Below are 20,320 nucleotides of genomic sequence, written 5' to 3'. Positions count from 1 at the left end.
TAAAATGATTTTATTTTTAACATGTGGACAGGAGACTAACAGTGGTTAGCAATGGGGAGGGGTAGCCAAGGGTACGGAAGCTGTAGAGGAGAGATAAGGATGCTGGCTACCCGGGTGCCCTAGGGGAGGCATCATGTGAACCCTGCAGTAAGGGTGGCCTATTCCTTGGCCTGAGGCCCAGTTGATACCATAGTTGTGGGCGGTGGCTTTGGACATCCAGTAGATTGAACTGATAGCAGGATCCGCACCACCAGGCACCATGGATAGTCACCTCGCGGTTGCTCCTACTTGTATCCTGGCTGGCATCATAGGTGGTAAAGGGCCTCCCACCATGGAAGCTCAGGGAGTCCCCTGGCAGGAAGGGGATGAGAGGCACCAAGGTGCCAGCACCATGCCTGGCACCCTTGAAGAGATGATTTCACAGGAGCCTCAGAGAAGCTGTGAGGTGGATATTTTCAGGCCCCATGAGAAAACAGCAGAGCCAAGGAGCAAGGATGTTTGCTCAAGCTCACTCACTAGTCACAGGGGTACTGGGACTTTGGCTCAGGACTGTGGCTCCAAAACCACTGGCTCTTTCCCCTGCCTCGTCCCTTCCCAGAATCCCCAGCTTCCCTCTTGCTCCTCTGTCTCTTCCCTCATCAGCAGTTGGATCAACGCTGCCAGGAAGAGCTGGGAAGGACTTCTCAGATGGCTAGGCAGGAAAGGGGGCTCCCCTGGGGCACCTCCTCATAACCACTTCCCTCTTTCAGGTCTCTCAACAGTTGGTGTTTCTCTGAAAAAAGTCTTTCCTGGTTCCTCTTCCAAAGCAGATAGCGTTAACACTCACCAGAATCTCAAACGGCTCCCACAACCTCCCTCCCTGCCTCCTTACAGGTTTTATAGGGGAGGAAACTGAGGCTTTGACCCTGGAGGGACTTGCCCAAAGTCACAGAGTTAGTAAATGACAGAGCTGGATTTAAACTCAGGATTGTTGGCCTCCAGAGCCCAGCTTCTTCACTCCTTCACTCCTTCACATCCCTGTCTGATGATTGCTGTTTTGCAGATGAGGAAACTGAGGCCCACAGAGGGGAAGGAAGTGCCCTGAGTCATTCCTGGAGGCCGTGGCAGCAATGGGAAAGGATCCAGCCTCCCTCACCTTCTTTTTCTACTTCAGGGCCACACCTTTAGCTCACTCACCTGCAGTGCCCTCTGAGAACTTGCCCAGAACCAGCTGGTAGTGATCTGCCTCCCTGAGGAGACGGAAGGCCCCACAGTGAGCAAAAGTGCAGTTGCCTTTAAAGTCCTCCAGCTCCACCCACAGCTCCCAGGTACTTGGGCAGACAGGGAAGAATCCTCAGGTCCTGGGTGGGGAGTCAGAATGCCAGAGGGATGCCCATCAGGCTCCCTGGACATCGAGAACCTACTCTGGAGAGTAAGCTGGTGCAACCTCTCATTCCCCAGCCAGAAATCAGAATACTGGCTCCCAAAACCTGATTTGTAGGAGGACAAAGAGTGGAAGAAATCCATGGAACCATCCTGTCACCTCTGGAACACCTAGGGAGGCAGAGAAGGCTAGCATAGCAGCCATTTCTCTAGGCTGAGCATGGGATGAGGAGAAGCAGGGGCAGTGGCAGCTGAGAAGTGGGTGTGCTGTGAGGGGTGGGTGGACATGTGCCCCTCTCTCTTTTTTTTAAATTAAAAAAAATTTTTAATGAAGGTACTCGGGATTGAACTTAGGACCTGGTCCATGCTAAGCATGCACTGTACCACTGAGCTATATCCACCCACCATGTGCACCCTCTTTGGATTGAGAGCTTGTTGATAAAGTGTGTGTCCAGGTGAGCCTTGCCTGTGACTATACTGATGAACTCTGCATGTCCTTATTAACTCTTACTGACATTCAACTTCACGCCGCAGCCTCGAAAGCCCTGGGAGGACTGAAATGGTAGAAATATTATCCCTGCCCTTAGGAGATGGTCAGTTTTTTTTTTTGGGGGGGGGTCACATTCAAAATAACATGCTTTAATTTTTTATGATAAAACCAAGATATTAGAGCAGAGAGGTCACCTCCAGAGGCCTTACCCTGATGCTCCCTCTGAACCCCACTTTCCTCTTCAGGCCAAGCAGTCCCCAGGCCCTGTAGAGTTTCTTTCCTAAATATCTTTCAGTCTAAGAGCCTCTACTTCCATTGCTGCCACTGCCCACCTGCTTGTTCTGGTCGGATCCCTACAGCCTTCTTAACTTGTGTCCCTAACTCCATTCTGGTCCCCACTGCAATACATCTCCCTTGGTGCAGCCTGAGTCTTCTTTCTAAAACATAAGTCTGACCTGGTCCCTCCCTTGCTCAAAACTCTCCCATGGCTCCCTATTGCCCTCCATGCTCCTCAGTCAGCCATTCAGTGCTTGGCCCACACCGATAGACCTCAGCCCACCACTCACACCTGCTCTCAGCTCATTCACACTGTCTCCCCACGCCTTCTTGTACTCTCCGGCCTCCCTGCATTTGTCTTTCCCTCTGCCTGAATGCCCTTCTGCACCTCATATGTCTTGAGAACTTCTACATAGTCTTCAAAGCCCTTTCAAATGGCATCTCTTCTATGAAGCTTTCCCAAACTTCTTCAGGTCCTCTGGGAGCTCAGTAATCATTTGTTAGTGAATTGTGTTAAAGAATGCCTTGGCTCCAGTAGGCTCTGGCTCCCCCTAGGGGCCAAGGGGAAGGCATGCCCACTGGGCCTGACCTGCAAGTCCCTTCTCTCTGGCACTCACCAGCCAGCCGTCCTCTGTGCTGTCCATGTGACAAAAGACAGGGATGGTCCCATCCTTGGGTAGGCACATGGTAGGTAGGTAGATGGTACCAGCTGCTCAATCCTGGCAGCTCCTGGGGCCTGGGGAAGGAGAGAGGGACTCAGGGGGGCCCTCAATTTACAGTTACTCCCCAACACAAACCCCAGGTAATGGAGTAGGCCAAGTGTGGGAACCCAGGAGTCCTCTTGACTCCTCTGGACCCCTTAGGATGGGTTTTGGGGCAGGCTGGGCCACGCCTGGTGGTCCACCAACACCCCAGCACCATCTGATTCCAAGTGCCTGGCTCCTCCAAAGGCAGCCTCACCCTCGTGGCGCTGGAGCAGTTTCCCTGGGTCTCCTGCCCCAGGCAAAGATGAATGCTGGCTCTGAGGTCTGAGTACCCCCAAGGGAATACCCATGACCCACCAGAGGGGAGAGCGGCTGGCCCTTCTTCTAATTCTCCCCACTGCTCCCAGCCTTCCATCCCCCGCTGCAATCATAGCCAACTCCTGAGCAGCAGCCAAGCAGAGACATCCCTCTCTCTAGTTCAGGGACCGAGCAAAGAAAGGAGAGGAGACTCCAGTCCCACACAGTCACCAGGCTCACCCTTGGGGCCCATCTTGCCCAGTGGTCCTGATTGCCCCGAAATCCCAGAGGCAGAGATGCCTTAAGTCCCATCCCATGTCTGGAGCCAAAAAAACAATGAGGGATTTGGAGCCAGAAGTCAAATCTCAGCTGCACCCTTTACTGGCTCTGTGAATAAGGGCAAATGACTCCTCTCTGAGCTTCAGTTTCTCTCTCAGCAAAATGGGGATGGTACCACTTACCTCACAGGGTCAATCCTAGGATGCTGAGTGTCCAGCCTGGAGCCTGACACACAGTAGGTTCCTTGCCCCTTCGTCATGGCCTCTCAGCACAGACTGTGATTGCTGCATCCCCACCCTCCCCAGTTTACCCCAAGTTCCTGCCCCACCCGCTGGCTTTTCTCACCTTGAGGACCTGGAGCTCTCTATTCCCCAGAACTTCCTAGGGCACCAGGTAACTTAGCAGGAAGACAACCTGGCTGCCTTCCAGTTCCCTGGGTTCTGCAGGGAGACATGGGCTGGGTGGGCATGGGGGGAGTACGCATGTCTCCCACAGACCCCGCTGCATTTCTCATTCCCTCTCCCAGATCCTAGCTGGCAGGACACTTGCCTCCAGAGCTGACAAGGGTTTTCACCATTTGCATCTATTTGCATACATTTTTGTGCAGAACTCAGATTATCAAACCCCACCCCGCTCCTTGAAGCTAGTGAGCCTGGGTGAGAGAAGGATACCCAGGGAGGGAATGAGGGTGGGTTAGTGGGGAGGGCATCCTAGGCCCCTTCCTGGGCAGCTGGAGTGGTCCTGGGTCCTCAGACAGGCAGGGTCTCCAACAAGAGGAACAAAAGGGAGAGTGAGGGTCACACTGGTCCCATCTTGCTGGGGCCCCTTAGGGAGGGTGCCAGTTTATATGGGGGTCAGGCTGGTGGGGGGCCATGAAGCAATACTTCCTCCCAATTTGCCTCCCCAGGGACACCCCATGCAGGCTAGAACCAGCAGGAGATGGGGGCATTTTCTCCCTCAGCCCTGGAGAGAACGGACATATCCCTGCCTGGTCTAACCACAGTGGAGTCCAACTTCTGATCCTGGCCACCAGGGCTCCACAGCTATCTCTCAAGACCTCTGGATTCACATGAATTTTTCCACCTTTGAACCTTAGCTTATTCAGTAACTTCCACCTGTAATCCTCCTCCTCTCCCTACGAAGCTCCGCCTGTCCGTGAAGGTCCAATGCTAATGCCATTTCCACTAGGAATCGTTCCTTAATCCTTGTCACCTGCAGCAGGGATGACCACCGCTACCATCTGTTGGGCACCTACTGCACCACACGGCTCCTGCTGGGTGCGGTTTGAATATCACCTCCCATCCTTACACAGCCCCGCTCACGGTTGTTATTATTGGCCCCAGATTAGAGGCAGGTACAAAGCAGATGCTCAATAAATGTTAGTTAAATGAACAAATGAACAAGGAGAAACTGAAGCCCGGAGACAGGATATGACTTGTGTTCTCTCTGGCACTTACATGCCCAGAACCACAGAGATTTTGCCCCAATCCATTCCCCTCACCAAGGAGAAGCACCCCTTGCAAGGTGACTTCATGCCTACCCTCAGGTCTGTTGAGGAGCCACTAGGAGTGCCTAGAAAACATCTGCTAACATGGGCCATGGGCAGAACATGCAGGGCAGGTGTGGAGGCTGGGAGGCCAGTGAGGAGGTAGTAGCCTTGGTCCAGATGTGAGGGGTGAGGTCTGAGCTGGAGAGGAGCCTCTAATAATAGGGAAAGGGAGGAAAGTCTCATTCATTCATTCACTCATTTATTCATTCATCAAGCCCTCCCTGAGGGCTTCCTTTGTGCCAAGTCCAGTGCTTGTGGGGGTGGGGAAGGCTGAGGTCGAGGGGGTGTTGGGGAAAATGGAGGCTGAGTTTGCCAGGCAGGATGGGTCCATGAGATGGACACTGAGACTGCAATTCCAGCTCTAGGAATCTCTCCTCCCCACACTTTCTCACAGGTGTTTAAGGATCTGTGGACAAGCTCTTTTATCATGATGCTGTTTATAATAACCAAAGTGGAAATAACCCACTTGGACATGGATAGGATGCAGGCAAATAAATTATCACCATCGGGACAAGTCATAGGGCAAATCTGATCTATAACAAAACGGGCGAAGTTGCAGAACAATATGTAAGGCATGTTCTCACTTTGTATTTTAAAAAAGCTAAATGTGTGTAGGTGTGTATGTTGTAGGTGAATTCATAGAAAAAGGTCTGACGCATCCTGTTAAGCATAGTTATTTCTGGGGAGTGGGACCGGGGGAGAGTGATTCTCTTTCTTTATATAAACTTCTATATAGTCCTTTGGTTCCTTACAGGCATTTACTACTTTTGAAAAAGAAAACATCCAATCAAGAAATTTCCTTAACTAGGCGGAAGGCAGAAGGAGGTGCGGGCATTTCCTCCCTCAGCCCCGGAGAAAACGGGCATCATCCCTGCCAGGATTAAGTGTTGCATGGAGAAGCCAGGGGAGGGTGAACCTGGCAGGAGAAACTGTGGGTGCAGAGGCTTGGAGAAGAGAGAGAGCAAGGCAGGCCGGGTAACAAGCAGTAGATCCGGATGGCTGGAGGGGGACTGATGTCTGAGTCTATGGGGGGTTTCGCTGGAAGTGAGAGTTGAGGGGGAGGGATGAGGCGGTGGACTGTGTTTGGTATTGTCTGTGGTGTGCAATGTGCAAGCAGGTGAGTCCTCTGTGAGGCCCCAGAGTAGCTGGAACTACCTGTGGACCCCAGGGGCCCTCAAAGCCCTTCTAGTTGCAGCCAGAGACCCTGCAGCAAGGCTAGGCCCTGCGGAGGAAGAGGGGCAGGTGGCTGACCCGCACACCGCGCAGCTGGAAGGGTGGATGGGTGCCCTGCAATGAAGCAGACGGAGCACATGCGCCTGCTCTGAACCTTTCCCACATCTCACTGAGATGGATACTGCTGTTACCTGACTTTACACATGAAGCAGAGGCCCAGAGCTGTTAAATAACTTGCTCCAGTTCACTTAGAGCACTGGGGTTCCACAGGCTGAACACTTGCCTATTCCCTTCTGTTGCCTTTACAGCTTCCTGGGACAATCCTGGGACTAAATCAGAGACTGATGTCAGATTCCTAGCCACATGCCTGGTTTCCAGCAAGTACCCCATCGGTGGGAGATGTTATTTGTCCAGGAAGACTTCTGGGCCCAGGGATGGCGGGGTAAAGAGGGGGAGGTGGGCATGGGTGAGGGGGCTTTGGGGGAGGTGGGGATTTCCAGGAAGGCCTGCATGAGGAAAGCCAGAAGCACAAAAATGGCTGTAGAGGGTCCCAAGGGCATCTCCATCTTGGCCCTGGGGCAGAAACCTAACTTTAAAAGCCAAAAGAGCACCAAAAGAGGGGTGCCTCTGCAGATGAGTTCTGAAGCTCTGTCATTCTGGAGTCAGAAAAACCTGCATTTCAATCCCAGCCCTGCCCCATCCCACTCGGTGCGATCTTGAGCAGGAGTGCTCACCCATCTGAGTCTCTGTACCCCCATCTATAAAGCAGTGGAGGGAGGGAATTAAACACATATAACAAAGGACAATATATTAAAAGATGACAACAACAGCCTGAGGCTGAATTTCCATTAAGGAGAGGACAGTGGCTGTGCCCTAACCCCGTCCAATCCACACATGGCTCAAGACATGGGACATAAAGCACAGTGCTGGAAAGAGCTCCTTTATTTGAGGGCAGTGTCCAGGCCAGGTTGATGGGAAGAGGCAGGCCCAGACCTAATACCAGGCAAGGGGCCTGCAGGGATGATGGATGAGACTGGAGGTGGTTGAAGGATGCTCTCAGCTGCAGGTTCCAGGCCCAGGACAGGAGGGGATGCAGGTATTGGGCACTGAGCCTGCTCAATGCCCACAGGGGCCAGAATTTGGTGGTCAAAGTTTTTCCCACCCCCAGTGTCCACAAGGGGGCCAAGAGGGCAGCCTCTTCATCCTCTTCCCCCTGAGTGTGGAATCAAGGCCTGAAGGGGATCAAATTCTACAGAGGCCAGACAGAGAGGGCCCTCAGGGAGGTGGCCCCATCTCAGCTGGGCCAAGGACTCCCATCCCCAGAGAGCAGGCAGCGGCCGAGAGAGCAAGCACTTTAATGGAGGCTGCAGCCATCCACCCCACAGCACACAGGGGCCACAGCACACGGGGCCTCAGAGCAGCTCCCCTTTGCAGAGGAAAACCAAACCACACACATGGCCCAGGCTCCTGCCCGTAGCCACAGAGCTGCAGGTGGAAGGCTGCCTGGGCTGTCACCTACTGGTTCTCCTCCCTGCTGGCAGCATGAGGGGACAAAGACAGGTAGGCTTCGTTGGGCTGTGACAGCCGGGCCCAGGCTGAGTCCTGCCCCAGCCAACACCCAGCAGAGAGAACTTCACAACTGGAGGAGGGAGAAGGGGTTCTGCTCACATGGGGGAGGTTGGGAGTCATTGCCCTTAAGGCTGCCCCATTGAGAAGACAGTGAACTGCCACTAACGGCGACCTGAGGGGCCAGAGGTGGGCAAGGGCAGTGAGCCAGCCCTCGGCTGGCTGAAGAGGTACTCACAGGGTCTGGTAGGTGCTGTCCTTGGCCTTGAGGAAGCGCAAGACGAAGAAGGCCACCGCCTGCAGGCTCAGCATCAGCACGACGCCCCCAATGAAGCTGGCCCCATCAAAGCCAGGGCTGAGGGCCTTGGGGACCTGGGGGCTCTCTGCAGGGTGGAGGTCACAGCAGGCCACTGTGGACCAAGATCTTAGCCTCACCCCAACACCTGGCACAGGTCACCAGGAGGCCCCAGTCCTCACCATGGGAGCCTTGAGCGGCAGGCTCAGAAGTTCAACCCATATCCTACGGGCAGTTGGGAAGTTCCTGGTGGGAAGGACAATGCCTGGCTGGGGACGGAGGGGCCTTGGCTCCAGTCCTGGCTCTGCTCCTAAGTTGCCCTGTGGCTTGATGCCTCTCACACCCTCTCTGGGCCTCCTGATTGCAGGGACCAGATGGTGACTGAGCTCCCTGCCAGCCTCCCACTCACTTACTGGCCCAACAGGGTGAGGATGGACCCAGAACTTGGGCATTCACCTCCCTTTAGCTCAGAGTCCCTTTCAGCCTTGGGTCTTGGGGTTTGAAATCCAGATACAGATGCTGCAATCTCCTTTCATGACTCCTAAGTCCTGAGACTCTGGAGTCACCCAATGCCAGAGCCCTTACTTTAAAGGGGGAAGGAGCAGAGGAAGAAGTGGAGGCCCAACCCTACTAAGAGGATAAATGAAGTCTAGGTGGTGTAGGTCAGAGGGAGAAGCTGGGCTCTGAGCTCCAGGACTGTCCAAAGTCGCCTCATAGTTAGGGCAGAGCCAGACTCACACAGAATCCCCTGACCCTTTCCCCTGCCCTGCCTCAGGGCCCATGGTTGCCAGGACGTCTGGGTGGCTCCCAGCTGTGCCATGTTGGCCATCAGCTCCCACCAGGGATTCGATTTCAGGCCCTGGGCCAGGTGCCCAGGGTAGGGCAGGGCTGGTGGTGGAAGATCATTCTGGGGCCGTGAAAGAGGCCCAGCTGGGAGCTGGGTCGGCCTCTCAGAGGGTGTAGCTTGTGGAAAGGGATCTGAGAATATGAAAGGCAAAGGGTGGTCCCAGCTGCAGCTCAGTGAACCCCAGACAAGGGCACTGAGGAAAGAGGAGCAGAAGAGGGAAGAAATGAGCTGCATAAGGCCAATCTGAAGCTCGAGCTGGAGGGAGCTGAGCCATCAATAATTCAGCCCTTGAGATCACGTTTCTGGCTTTAATTAACCAAGAGCCTCTTCAGCTGTCCCTGCCAAGGCTGCTGACCTCTGGGTCCTGAGGGGCAGTGGGAACCAAGGGGTGGGGTTTTTGCTTCTGTTCTGCTGGGAAACTGCTTTATGACCCTCTCTGAGCCGGGAGGTTGCAGTAGGTAGGCACTGAGGACATCTCCTTGGCAACCTGAGCCATACACCCTCAGCACCCTCAGGTCCTGCGGGGGTCATCCTGAGTTCTCAGAACTGGTATTGGGGAGAAGGGTTGGGAACCATCATTTCTTGATCACCTCCCATGCATCAGAAATTGAACTAGATGCTATATACCCTCTCATAAAATCCTCATAGCAACTTTGTGAGGTTTTATCCAACACATTTTACAAATGTGGAAAACAGGATCAGAGGGAGAAGCCACAGGGCTTAGGTCAAAGAGCATGTTAGTGCCTGAGCCCATTTCTGGCTTTCCCTGCACCTCCCATTTCCCCAGGATGTACCTACCTGTTGTGATTGTCTTTGGTTCATAAGTTGGGTGGTAGTGCACAGCTGAAGAGACAGGGAATCCGTAATAAACCAGGCTCCCCTCTTCATCCCCAACTCCCATCAAGACCCCAACCCAGGCCAACAGCTGGACTTTTTACTCAGACCAGGTTCTCTGTCCAGGTCGAAGTCCACCCAACATAATTTTCAAGCCTTAGTTCACACAATTCCTTCCACTAGCTATGCCCTCTCTCTATCTTTGTCATCTCTGATGCCACCTCCTCCAGGAAGCCCTCCTCCTATTCCTTTATGAACTTCCAAAGTTGTCACTATGGTTTAAAATAGAAGAGTTAACTCCTTCATCCCTTCCATACACTTATCCTGGGTCCTCTGGAAAACAGAGCCAGAGAGGGGAAGGAACTTCTCTCTGAGCCAAAAGCAGAACTGAAATTGGACCCAGGTGTTCGTGGGCATAGTCCACTCCCTAGGAGAGGCTGATTCCTTATTGCAGGGCTGGCTCTAGCTGGGGACATCTCACTCTCCTCCCTCCAACTTAGCTTAGGCCAGCAGGAGCCCCCTTACCTGAACATGACTCTGAGTGGTTGAAGACAGAACAACCTTCCTTGACTACCTCATCTTGGGCCACACAGTGTCCTGGTGGGAGAAGGTGCAGGGAAGAGGTTTAGGGAGAGGGGCCAAGGACTTGGTGTTCAGAACTGGAGGCACTCAACTTGGGGAAGGTCTAACTCCATACCTGGCTCCTCCAGCCGACACTGCTCCCACATGCAGCCAGAGACGTTGTGTGCTCTGTCCCCCTCTACACAACGCTCACAGAGTTTCAGCTGTTTGCAGGCCCCTCGGACAGCTGGCCAGATGTTCATTCGGAGCAGGGCTCCCCTTCCAAAACCTCGAGCTCCTTTACCTGGGAGTGAGGTGGGAGCAACACTTTGAACCCAAGCTACATCTGCCTTCCTCCCCACTACTGTGAGTCTCACCCCTCTGCACACATACAGTCACCTGGATCCCCTAAGCCCCACGACACACCTGGAGTTTCCAAAAACACATGGTTACACACATGTAGAACCTCCCTGACATTCACCCAGAGGCCTCTCCCTTTGCATACTCCCGAGGTTCACAGATATATTTGGAACAGCCCCCAGACACACCTGGGGCTGCTTCACTCTCATACACCTGAAGCTTCCTCACACCTGGAGCCCATATATACACACAGGGTTCCACACACAGCCGGATTCCCCTTCTACCCACCCCTGGAGCCCTATGCACATCTGGAAAGTACCCCCCTCCCCGTCCCTCAAACCCAGACTGCTCCTGGAAGGCAGTTGGTTTAGGGCACGCTCCACCTGCCGCTGCCCGGTCCCCTAACCAGACCCTGGCTCGCATTACCAGCTACAGCGAGCTGGGCACACAGGAGGAGGCAGCAGCAGCCGCCACAGAGCGCAGCCCGTAAGGCGCGGGGTCCCGGTGCGGCCATGGGCGCGGGGGCGGGGCCCGGGGGGGTCGGCGGACAGCTAGTGTGGCGTGTCCCTTCTGGACTCAGCTCCGCCGGGGTGTGGGAAGCGAGACCCAGGCAACCCGGGGCAAGGCCAGGTGGGCGGGGTCACTCTGGGCGGGGCTAGTGACGTGTGCGGGCGGGCCAGGTTTGATGGTCTGGGTCCCGGCTCAGACTAAAGGGGGCGGGGTCCAGGACTAGTTGCCGGCCTGGTCCCTGGATACCTCCACCAGCAAATTCGCGAAAACTCTTGAGTTATTACCCTTACTTCACAGATGAGGAAACCGAGGCTCACAAAATGAGTGACTAGTCGGTCACAGAGTTAGTGGCAAAAACTGGATTTTAAGTGAGGTCACGTTCCTGACTTCCAGGTTCCGTGCAGGCGGGGCCTTATCGAGGGCGTCCTCCAACCGAGCTCTACGACAGCTAGGACCGGCCGCTAGGCTCTCGCAGCCCCACCTCGTTTCATCCCTTGCACCCTCCTCTCTTCTTCCCCTCAACGCTCCGTGTCTGTCTGGCACCCGACTGCAAACCATGGTCACATCTTCACCCCCTCCCTCTGTCTCAGGCCCCAGGCTGAAGTCCTGCAGATTCTGCCTCTGCGTATCCCCTGGCTCCTGTTCCCTCACCTTCCCTTTGCTGGCTTCACTGCCTCTCAGCCTCCAGGCCCCTCCCCAAGTCAGCCTTCACAGTGCAGAGCTCTCCTGAAAATATGGATTCAACCATGAAACAACTTTTCAGCTCAGCTTGGTCTCCACGACCCTTTGATTCCTGGTTCTAGAAGTCTCTACAGCATGTCTTGTGCTCACCCAAACACCTTTTTACTCTCTGAGAAAATAGAATAGCCCCTTCTCAACACACACCCTCTTTTGTACCTCCTTGCCTTTATCCTATAGCTATTCTCTCTCCTGGAGGTTCCTTCTCCTCTCCTGACTCCGTATGTCTGGCAAAATAATCCTTCATGACACCACTAAGAGGCCACCTCCTGCAGGAAGCCCTCTATAACTGTCCCAGAGCCAGGCTGAGCTGCTGCAGCACTTGTCCCAGCTGCACCCAAGCCCTCATCCTCTCACCATCTCTTGCCTGGGTGACTGCAGTGGCTTCCTGGTAGGGCTTCTGCTTCTGCTCCCCACTTCCAGTCTGTTCTCCACTCAGTAGCCAGAGTGATCCTTTGAAAATGTAAGTCAAATCACATCATTTCCCCATGTTTAAGCCCACCAATGGCTCTCATCTCACTGCTTTCCAAGACTTACATGATCTTCCCCCTGCCCACCTCTCTGAGCTCAACTCCTACCTCTCCTCTTGCCTCATTTGGCTTCAGACACACTAGCCTCCTCTCTATTCCTCAAACACGTCAACTCTTTTCCTCCTCACACTTTGCACCTGCTGTGTCCTCTCCTTGAAACTCTATCCTCTCATCAACTGACTTGCTCCATCACCTCCCTACTTAAAAGAGGTCTCCTGGTTTGTTATTCTACATCATGACACTTCCTATTCCCTTCAGAACATGTATCAACTGTATAATTAATTACTCATTTGTTTCCTAGGCTATAAGTTCCATGAAGGCAGGAACCATGTTTACCTTCACCTGCACACATAAAAGTTAAGTAGGTGCTTATTAAATAACCACAATTACCATGTTGTGGCCATGTACATGTTTGTCTGTTCTGCTGGTCTGTGAGATCCTCAAAGTCTCCCTACTTAATATCACATTACTTACTTGTATATTGTCCATCTCTCCCCACTGGGATGGAAGCTCCATGAGGAAGGAAGTGATTTTTGTTCATTGCTGTATCCTCTGTGCTAGAACTGTACCTGGGAAACAGTATATGCTCAATAAATATTTACTGAATGTTGAAAATGCAGGGATATGGCCAGATCATCTCTCTGTCTGTAGCACCCACTCAAACTCAAGCCCAGAGGAACTGTCAGTGAATATTGGCTGAACGAATGAATGGGTCTGTGCTAAGAATGTATGCATTGATGATGCCCAGATTTGGGGGCTTGGACAAGGAGTTTGTGTGGATATTACCTGTGTCTCTTGCACACACACCTCTCTTCAGAGCCTAAATGGACAGGATTCTCCAGGTTGAAGAGAAAAGAGGTAAAGTCTTACCTGGAAGTGAGAGCTCCCAGCCATCTCGTGGTCACCTGGGGAACTGCAAGCATTGTCAGCCCTAGTCAAACTTCACTTTCAGTCCTTTCTGGGGAGATGGTGATAGCTAAGCTAGAATGAAAGGCACACTGGATTTGGTTATAGAGAGACTGACTTCTGATCCTAGCTCTGCCATTTACTGTGTGATTTGGGGAAGTCCTTTGGCTTCTCTGGGCTTCATCTATGAAATGAGGATGCAGGATTATTATAAGCATTGGGCTCTCGTCTGGCACCTGGTGGGTAAGAAGGACTGGAGGGGGGTGTCAGTGATGGGAATGAATCAAGGAGGCAGGGCAGAGGGCATGAGGAGGAGAGAGGAGGATGGGCTTCCCCTTCCCCTAGGCAACTGATCTTTGGGAAAGAGAGACCTGGTTGGCAGTGATGGCTTCAATGGTCCTGTAGACATGGGGCAGTTTTGGAGCATAAGAGTGTTCATGTGAAAATCTGTAGCCTCACTTGAGTCTCTTTGAGTTTCTGGGGTTTCTTATGGTTAGAAATATCACTGCAGTCTTCTCCCTGGATGCCTGAGGATCACCTCCATCACAAATGACCCTGTAACTATCTGGGTCAGGGAATTCTGGCCAACCAGCTACTTCAGTGGAAACATGATCATCAATGTTGTTTACCCTGGAAGGGCAACTCAGTACCCAAGACAGAAATTTGGGGAAAACTAGCCAAAAGTTACAAGACCACACCAGACGTCATCTTTATATTTGGAGTCACAACCCATTTTGGTGGCAACAAGACAACTGGCTTAGGCATGATTTGTGATTCCTTGGATTTTGCAAGGAAAATAAATCAGCACAGCCTTGCAAGACATGGCCTGCCTGAGAAGAAAAAGAACTCAAGGAAACAACATACGGAACACGAGAACAGAATGAAGGAGGTCCGGGGGACCACAAAGGCCAATGTTGGTGCTGGCAAAAGGAAGGTGGGGGAAAAAAAGAAAGGAGTGGAGATTCAGTAGTGACTTTATCTGTGATGATTGTGCAGATTTTTCATGAGAGGATTAACAAACTATGAAAAATTAAAAGGATCACTACCACTCAGAATAGCAGAAGATAGTCTCTCATACACTGTTTCATGCCAGCTTCCCAGCAAACTTCATGCTTCTCTGCGACCAGCTGGATAGTTATTGGTACCCAGCTCTGATGGGGGAGAAAGTGGATACCTGGGTCCTGGGGCACTGATGGCCTTGTATTCTAATGCCCCCAAATTTCTTGACACCTTGACACATGCAAATTACTACTTTTTCTGAGTTTTCCTTCTCTTTTTCTAGATGCTATGTTTAGTTTAATCATCCACTCAACAAGTATTTATTGGATACTCACTATACGCCAGGCGCTGTTCTCCAGGATAGGACAGAACAAAATCTGTACCCTCCTGGAGCTTATATTCTGATGGGGCTGACACATATTTAAACACACACACATGAATAAATTTATAATTTCAGGAGCACTAAGTGCTCTGAAAAATAATAAATCAATTTCATACCAATAGCTTGGAAAAATAATTCAATTTTAACTTATGTCTGCTGCCTCTTATTTACCTCTCATTTATTTGCTCTACAATCCTGTTTCTAGACTTTTGTATAACATAATGATGGATAGTGAAATTGGTTTATCTCCTTGAAAAAAAATCAAGGAAAGGGAGGAGAGAGTGATGGGAAGGGGAGTAGTAATCTAGAGTAAATGTCAGGAAAGCTTGCTCTGGAAGAAGTGACTTAGGTGCAGAAACCTGAGTGAAGTGAAGGAGTTTCAGGCAGAGGGATTAGCCAGTGCAAAGGCCCAGGGGCAGGAACACACCCATCCACAGTCTGTGCTCTCAATGGTGAGGTTCCCTGAGGCTCCTCCTCACTCTCTGCTCCCTCCCCTGGTGATGTCCTCTACCCCTAGAACCTCAGTCACTAATCTGCACACCTGTGCCTCCCAGGTCTCCTCCTCCTGTCAGATATACCGATAGTCAACACAGCCACTGCTGATAATGTGCCAGGCTCCTCCTGACAAAGTAGATACTAACATTCTTTCCATCTGATAGATGAGAAAACAGGCACAAAGAGCCTAAGATATTCACCCAAAGTCACACAGCTAGGAAATGGAGGAATTGGGATTTGAACCCCAGTCTATACTCCTAACCACATCTACCTGCTAAACACCCCAAACTCACCATATCCAATCTGAAGTGCATTATCTTCACCAGCCCTGACCCTCTCCTTTTCCCATGTACCCTTCCACCTCCTTCCCCTGCCCTGCACCGACTGTGGGAGCTGTAGTGATTCTGTTTTGGGAAGAGAAGTTGGTGGGGCCCGGAATCTGGGCCCCTCTGGTTTCCTCAAGCCCTAACCTGATCCCTGCCCCCCACCCCCATCCCACAACAGGTCTGGTTGATTCCAGTGAGTATGAAAGCTAGAGATGGAGGAAGAGCAGCCAGTTCTCTTCCCCCAGGACCAGCCAAATCTGTCATGTCTGGAGAAGTCAGCTGAGAGAGGTTCCCTGGGAACAGGCAGGGTTGGGGAAGGGGGAGCTCCTTCTCCGTGCCCTATCCTGCCAGGGTGCCTAAGACGGGTGGTTGAGAGATGCCTGCCCTAGGGACTGAGCTGCCAGGTTTTCTGCTTCCGAGTTTTTCCCGGCTCCCGACTCCTGCTGCTTCGGGGAAGTGCCCCCCCCACCACCACCACCACCCTGCTGGCTTTCCAGATCCTTGAATAAATAATTCAGGTTTTGAAATCTTGCCAGGCCCACCCCACCTCCCGTGCTGTGAGGGCGCTATTGGGCTGACATGATTGACGTCACTCAGCTCCTTATGCCAGCCCCAGCATCACGAGGACCTGCCCTGGCAGCAACTTACCTGCCTGGTCACTGTCAGTCCAGACCCTCTCCCCTGTCCCAATCACCCTGGGGCCCACTCTCCACAGTCGCTTTATATCTTCATTCAAGGACCCTGCAACCCTTATCACAGCCTTGTCACTTCAGTACGTCAGCACTTGTGACAGGGTCACGGTGACCTGAAGTCCTATCACCTGGACACACAGTCTTCCCTTTCCCTTGCCACTGTCTCTGCCATCCTGGGACCCCTGAATCCCATCATGCCACACAGTCACCCTGACGCTGCTTCCCTCTCTACCTCCGCGTCCCACAGCCACCATCCCCCAAGATCCTGTCATCATGCTCATACTGTCACGGCCACCCACCTCCCTGCTCCTTCGTGCTCCTGTCACCGTCACCTCAGGGCCCCATTATCTTAGCAACCCCCGTCATCTTCACCGGGGGCGCTCATTCAGCCCCATCACTTTGTCTCCGTCACTTGAATTCCGTCAGCTTGTGTCTGCCACCCAAGGGTCCCAGCACCCCACAGCCTATTCAGGTCCCCTTTCTGCTCCCCACATACATCCCCTTCAGCCTCCCTAGGACTTCTCCAAGCCTCTCGCACCAGAGCCCCCGAAACCCCTGGCCGGTAGAGGGCGCCGCGTCAAGGACAGCGAGTACCGACTCAGGAGGGGGCGGGGCCGCAGCCACGGTTGCTTTTTATGAATGGGGGAGCGGGCGGCACGAGGCCTCATTACTATGCCGAGAGGAGCGCGCTGCGCCCCAGCGCGACGCGCCCATTGGCCAGCCGGGCCGCTGACGTCACTGAACCGGTGGCCGGGGGCGGGGCGGGGCGGGGTGACTCACGCCGCTTCTCCCGCGGCCGCGGGGGCTTCTCGGGGTCCCCACATACCCTGTGCAGCCCGAACCCAAGCGGAGCCTCCCCTGGCCCTGCCGCGCCCGGTCCCGAGAGGTGAGTAGCGGGCCCCGCAGAGGGCACCTGGCGTCCGGGAGAGCACGTAGGATGCTGGGGCGCTGGGCCAGCGGTAAGGCTCCCAGTGGGTGGCTGGGGTCGGAGGTCGAGACCTGGAAGCCAGATTCTGGGCTAGCAAGAGGGGACTCAGTGTCTGCGTGCTGAGAGCCCTCAGTTGGGTGACCTGGCTCGGGGGTGAGCACTCCTGCAGGGACTTGAGGCCCTGTAGGAACCAACGGTCATCTGAGGTTGGGCCGGCAGGAGGCGTCTGGGAAAGAACCCAGGCGTCCGAGCAGGAAGAGTGTCTGACCTAGGGATCCAGACATCCGAGCAGGAGGCGGAGTCAGGCCCAAGATCCAGGTGTCCGAGAAGAGGTCTGACTCAGGGATCCAGGCTTCCAGCAGGGGGTGTATGTTCCAAAGACCCAGAGGTTCAGGCAGAAAGAGTGGTCTGGCTAGGGACAGAAGTCTAGGCGGGTGTGTGTTAGGGGGGCTGAGTTCCAAAGTGTTGCTACCCTAGGAGGGCAATGCGGGGGCTGGCGGTAGCTTCATGAGCATTCTCTTGGGGTGGAGTCTGGGGATGGCAGCACTGAGAATCGTGAGGGGTCTGGTGAGCCTCAGAAACTGAGCATCATCCTCCCTGGTGGGGAGGGAGCAGAGCTGCCCTCAGTCTTAAGATGTTTCCCTCCCCAAGTCCTTGGCCTTTCCAGGCGTCTCCTGGATCCTATGGGCCTCCATCCACTTATGGTAGTCCTTCATCTTGTTCTCCTCTGGTCACACATGTGGGAGAAAGAGGCCTGTAGGACTCAGGGAGTTGGAAGGGAGGATGAAGACGACCAGGACAGTGATCCCCAGGAAAAGAGACCCCTGTTGGCCTGGGGGCATGAGAAAGGGAGAGTAAACGTATCCTGGAAGGAGGTCCAGGGCACGAGTCAGGGAACAAGGCATTGGGACCCAGCCAAATATCCTGTCAGCAGACCCCTTCACCCAGCACCCAGGCCTGCCAGCTTCTCATAGGGCCTTTCTCCTGCAGGTACCATGATGCGGGGTGCAGGCAGCCCCCTGGCCTGGCTCTCTGCTGGCCCAGGCAACATGAACATGAGCAGCGTGGGCTCAACAGAGAGGCCCACAGACCCAGATGCACCACTGCCCTCACCTAGCGCCTGGGATGTAGTGCTGTGCATCTCGGGTACCCTTGTGTCCTGTGAGAACGCACTGGTGGTGGCCATCATTGTGGGCACTCCTGCCTTCCGTGCCCCCATGTTCCTACTAGTCGGCAGCCTGGCCGTGGCAGACCTGCTGGCAGGATTGGGCCTGGTCATGCACTTTGCTGCTGTCTTCTGCATTGGCTCAGTGGAGATGAAGCTGGTGCTGGTTGGCGTGCTGGCGATGGCCTTTACTGCCAGCGTAGGCAGCCTACTGGCCATCACTGTCGATCGCTATCTTTCTCTGTACAATGCCCTCACCTACTACTCAGAGACAACAGTGATGCGGACCTATGTGATGCTGGCCCTGGTGTGGGGGGGCGCGCTGGGCCTGGGGCTGCTGCCTGCGCTGGCCTGGAACTGCCTGGATGCCCAGACCACGTGTGGCATTGTATATCCACTCTCCAAGAACCATCTGGTGGTCCTGGCCGTTGCCTTCTTCATGGTGTTTGGCATCATGCTGCAGCTCTATGCCCAGATCTGTCGCATCGTCTGCCGCCACGCCCAGCAAATTGCCCTCCAGCGGCACCTGCTGCCTGCTTCCCACTACGTGGCCACCCGAAAGGGCATCGCCACCCTGGCCGTGGTGCTTGGGGCCTTTGCCGCCTGCTGGCTGCCCTTCACTGTCTACTGCCTGTTGGGCGATGCCCACTCCCCGCTCCTCTACACCTATGTCACCCTGCTCCCTGCCACCTACAACTCCATGATCAACCCCATCATCTACGCCTTCCGCAACCAGGATGTGCAGAAGGTGCTGTGGGCTGTCTGCTGCTGCTGTTCTTCTTCCAAGATCTCATTCCGATCCCGTTCCCCTAGTGATGTCTAGTCTCATCCTGTTGACCCTTCAGCCCTGATCACTACAGAATTCCAGAATGTTAGGTCCTCCAGGGCTTTGTCCCAACCCTCCCAGCTCCACACCCCCAAGATCCAGCTGGTTCTGGAGTTCTAGGACATTGGGTGTTTCACAGGATTCTGTTCAGATCCATACAGGGCCCAGCTGGCTCCATGGTTCCAGAATGTTCAGGTGGTCAGGGTTCCACTCAGAAATGTCCCACAGCCAAGCTAGCTTGGAGTTCCAGCATGCTGCTGGGTGTTCTACAGTGCCATTCCAAGTCCCTGATCTTCCTCCTCCCTTGACCTTGATCATGTCACTTTACCTTTGAGTTTCTGAGCTAAAGAGTCAGAGAGGTTAGTTACTCAGTAGCCTAGATAAGAGAAAGAAAGATTTACCTGTATATATGAGCACATACAAAGAAGAATATCTATTTACTATTTATTTATTTATGAATTTATTTATGGGTGTTAAGGGGAGAAAAGAGACCCACCCCTTGAAATCCAGGCCATACCAGGGTACTCCTAGTCCCCAACACCCCCATTTCTGACCTCAGTTCCTAGAGGGGGGGAAGGGAGAGAGAGAAACCACGTATTTTGTTATTATTTTTGCTTATTTTTTAATCAAAGAGATCATAGAAACCAGAGCCTTCTTCCCAGACCCGCCCCCCTCGGGTTTGCAGGGGGAACACACCAGCCTCTGGTTTTTTATTTTTTTAAGAAGCCATCACCTGAGAAACCGAGAATTCCTCTGCGCTGGGAGCCGGCTGCCCTCTGGTGGCCGTTTTGGGGAAACTGCAGCCCGGCCAGGCAGCCGGGACCAGGCCAAGCAACCCCAGCTCCACTCCAGCCTGGCATCCAGCGCCACAGCCAGAGCTTGGGGGCCAGGCCCCACCCTGCGGTGCCCTAGAGGAGGCAGGGTGCAAGCCAACACCTGACTCCTCTGCCAACTGGGGTATGGCCCCCAGTGCACTCCCTATTTCTGTCCCTGACCCAATCCTCAATAAAAAATGATTTTGTGATAAATACTTTTGTTTGTGTGTGTGGAGGGTGTGGAGTGGGGCCTGATGGAGGATAGCCTTGAATGGGAGGATTAGGCCAGGTCTGGGGGCCTCTGGGGTATCTGGGGAGCTGGAGAACCAGATGGAGTATGGCTGGCAGGAGTATGACACCTCCCACCCCAGGGTGCCAACCAGATGTGTCCCTCTGCTCAGACCTAGGCACCTCC

At 53.7% G+C, this 20,320-nt stretch overlaps 3 protein-coding genes across 3 annotated transcripts; 1 reads left to right on the top strand and 2 right to left on the bottom strand.

The window, feature by feature from the left end:
• Positions 1-45: 45 nt before the first annotated feature.
• Positions 46-3,382, bottom strand: FCN3 (ficolin 3). The gene is given in 6 exon segments (XM_010948077.2): positions 46-223; positions 225-351; positions 1,177-1,310; positions 1,400-1,533; positions 2,746-2,864; positions 3,361-3,382. Coding segments are annotated over 6 exon segments (714 nt in total).
• A 3,789-nt stretch (positions 3,383-7,171) lies between these two features.
• CD164L2 (CD164 molecule like 2) lies at positions 7,172-11,107 on the bottom strand. The gene is made up of 5 exons (XM_074377817.1): positions 11,020-11,107; positions 10,370-10,537; positions 10,198-10,269; positions 9,633-9,681; positions 7,172-8,075 (listed from the first exon to the last, which is right to left on the bottom strand). The coding sequence occupies exons 1-5, from the start codon at positions 11,105-11,107 to the stop codon at positions 7,931-7,933; spliced, it is 522 nt and encodes a 173-aa protein (XP_074233918.1). The 3' UTR covers positions 7,172-7,930.
• A 6,872-nt stretch (positions 11,108-17,979) lies between these two features.
• Positions 17,980-19,887, top strand: GPR3 (G protein-coupled receptor 3). The gene has a single exon (XM_010947990.3). It carries the CDS (start codon positions 18,095-18,097, stop codon positions 19,085-19,087), a length of 993 nt encoding a protein of 330 aa, XP_010946292.1. The 5' UTR covers positions 17,980-18,094; the 3' UTR covers positions 19,088-19,887.
• Positions 19,888-20,320: the final 433 nt, after the last annotated feature.

This window comes from Camelus bactrianus, chromosome 13 (assembly GCF_048773025.1).
Source record: "Camelus bactrianus isolate YW-2024 breed Bactrian camel chromosome 13, ASM4877302v1, whole genome shotgun sequence".
Taxonomy (NCBI): Eukaryota; Metazoa; Chordata; class Mammalia; order Artiodactyla; family Camelidae; genus Camelus; species Camelus bactrianus.
Note: the sequence above shows the minus strand (reverse complement) of the source record. Positions and strands in the feature narration are given on the sequence as shown.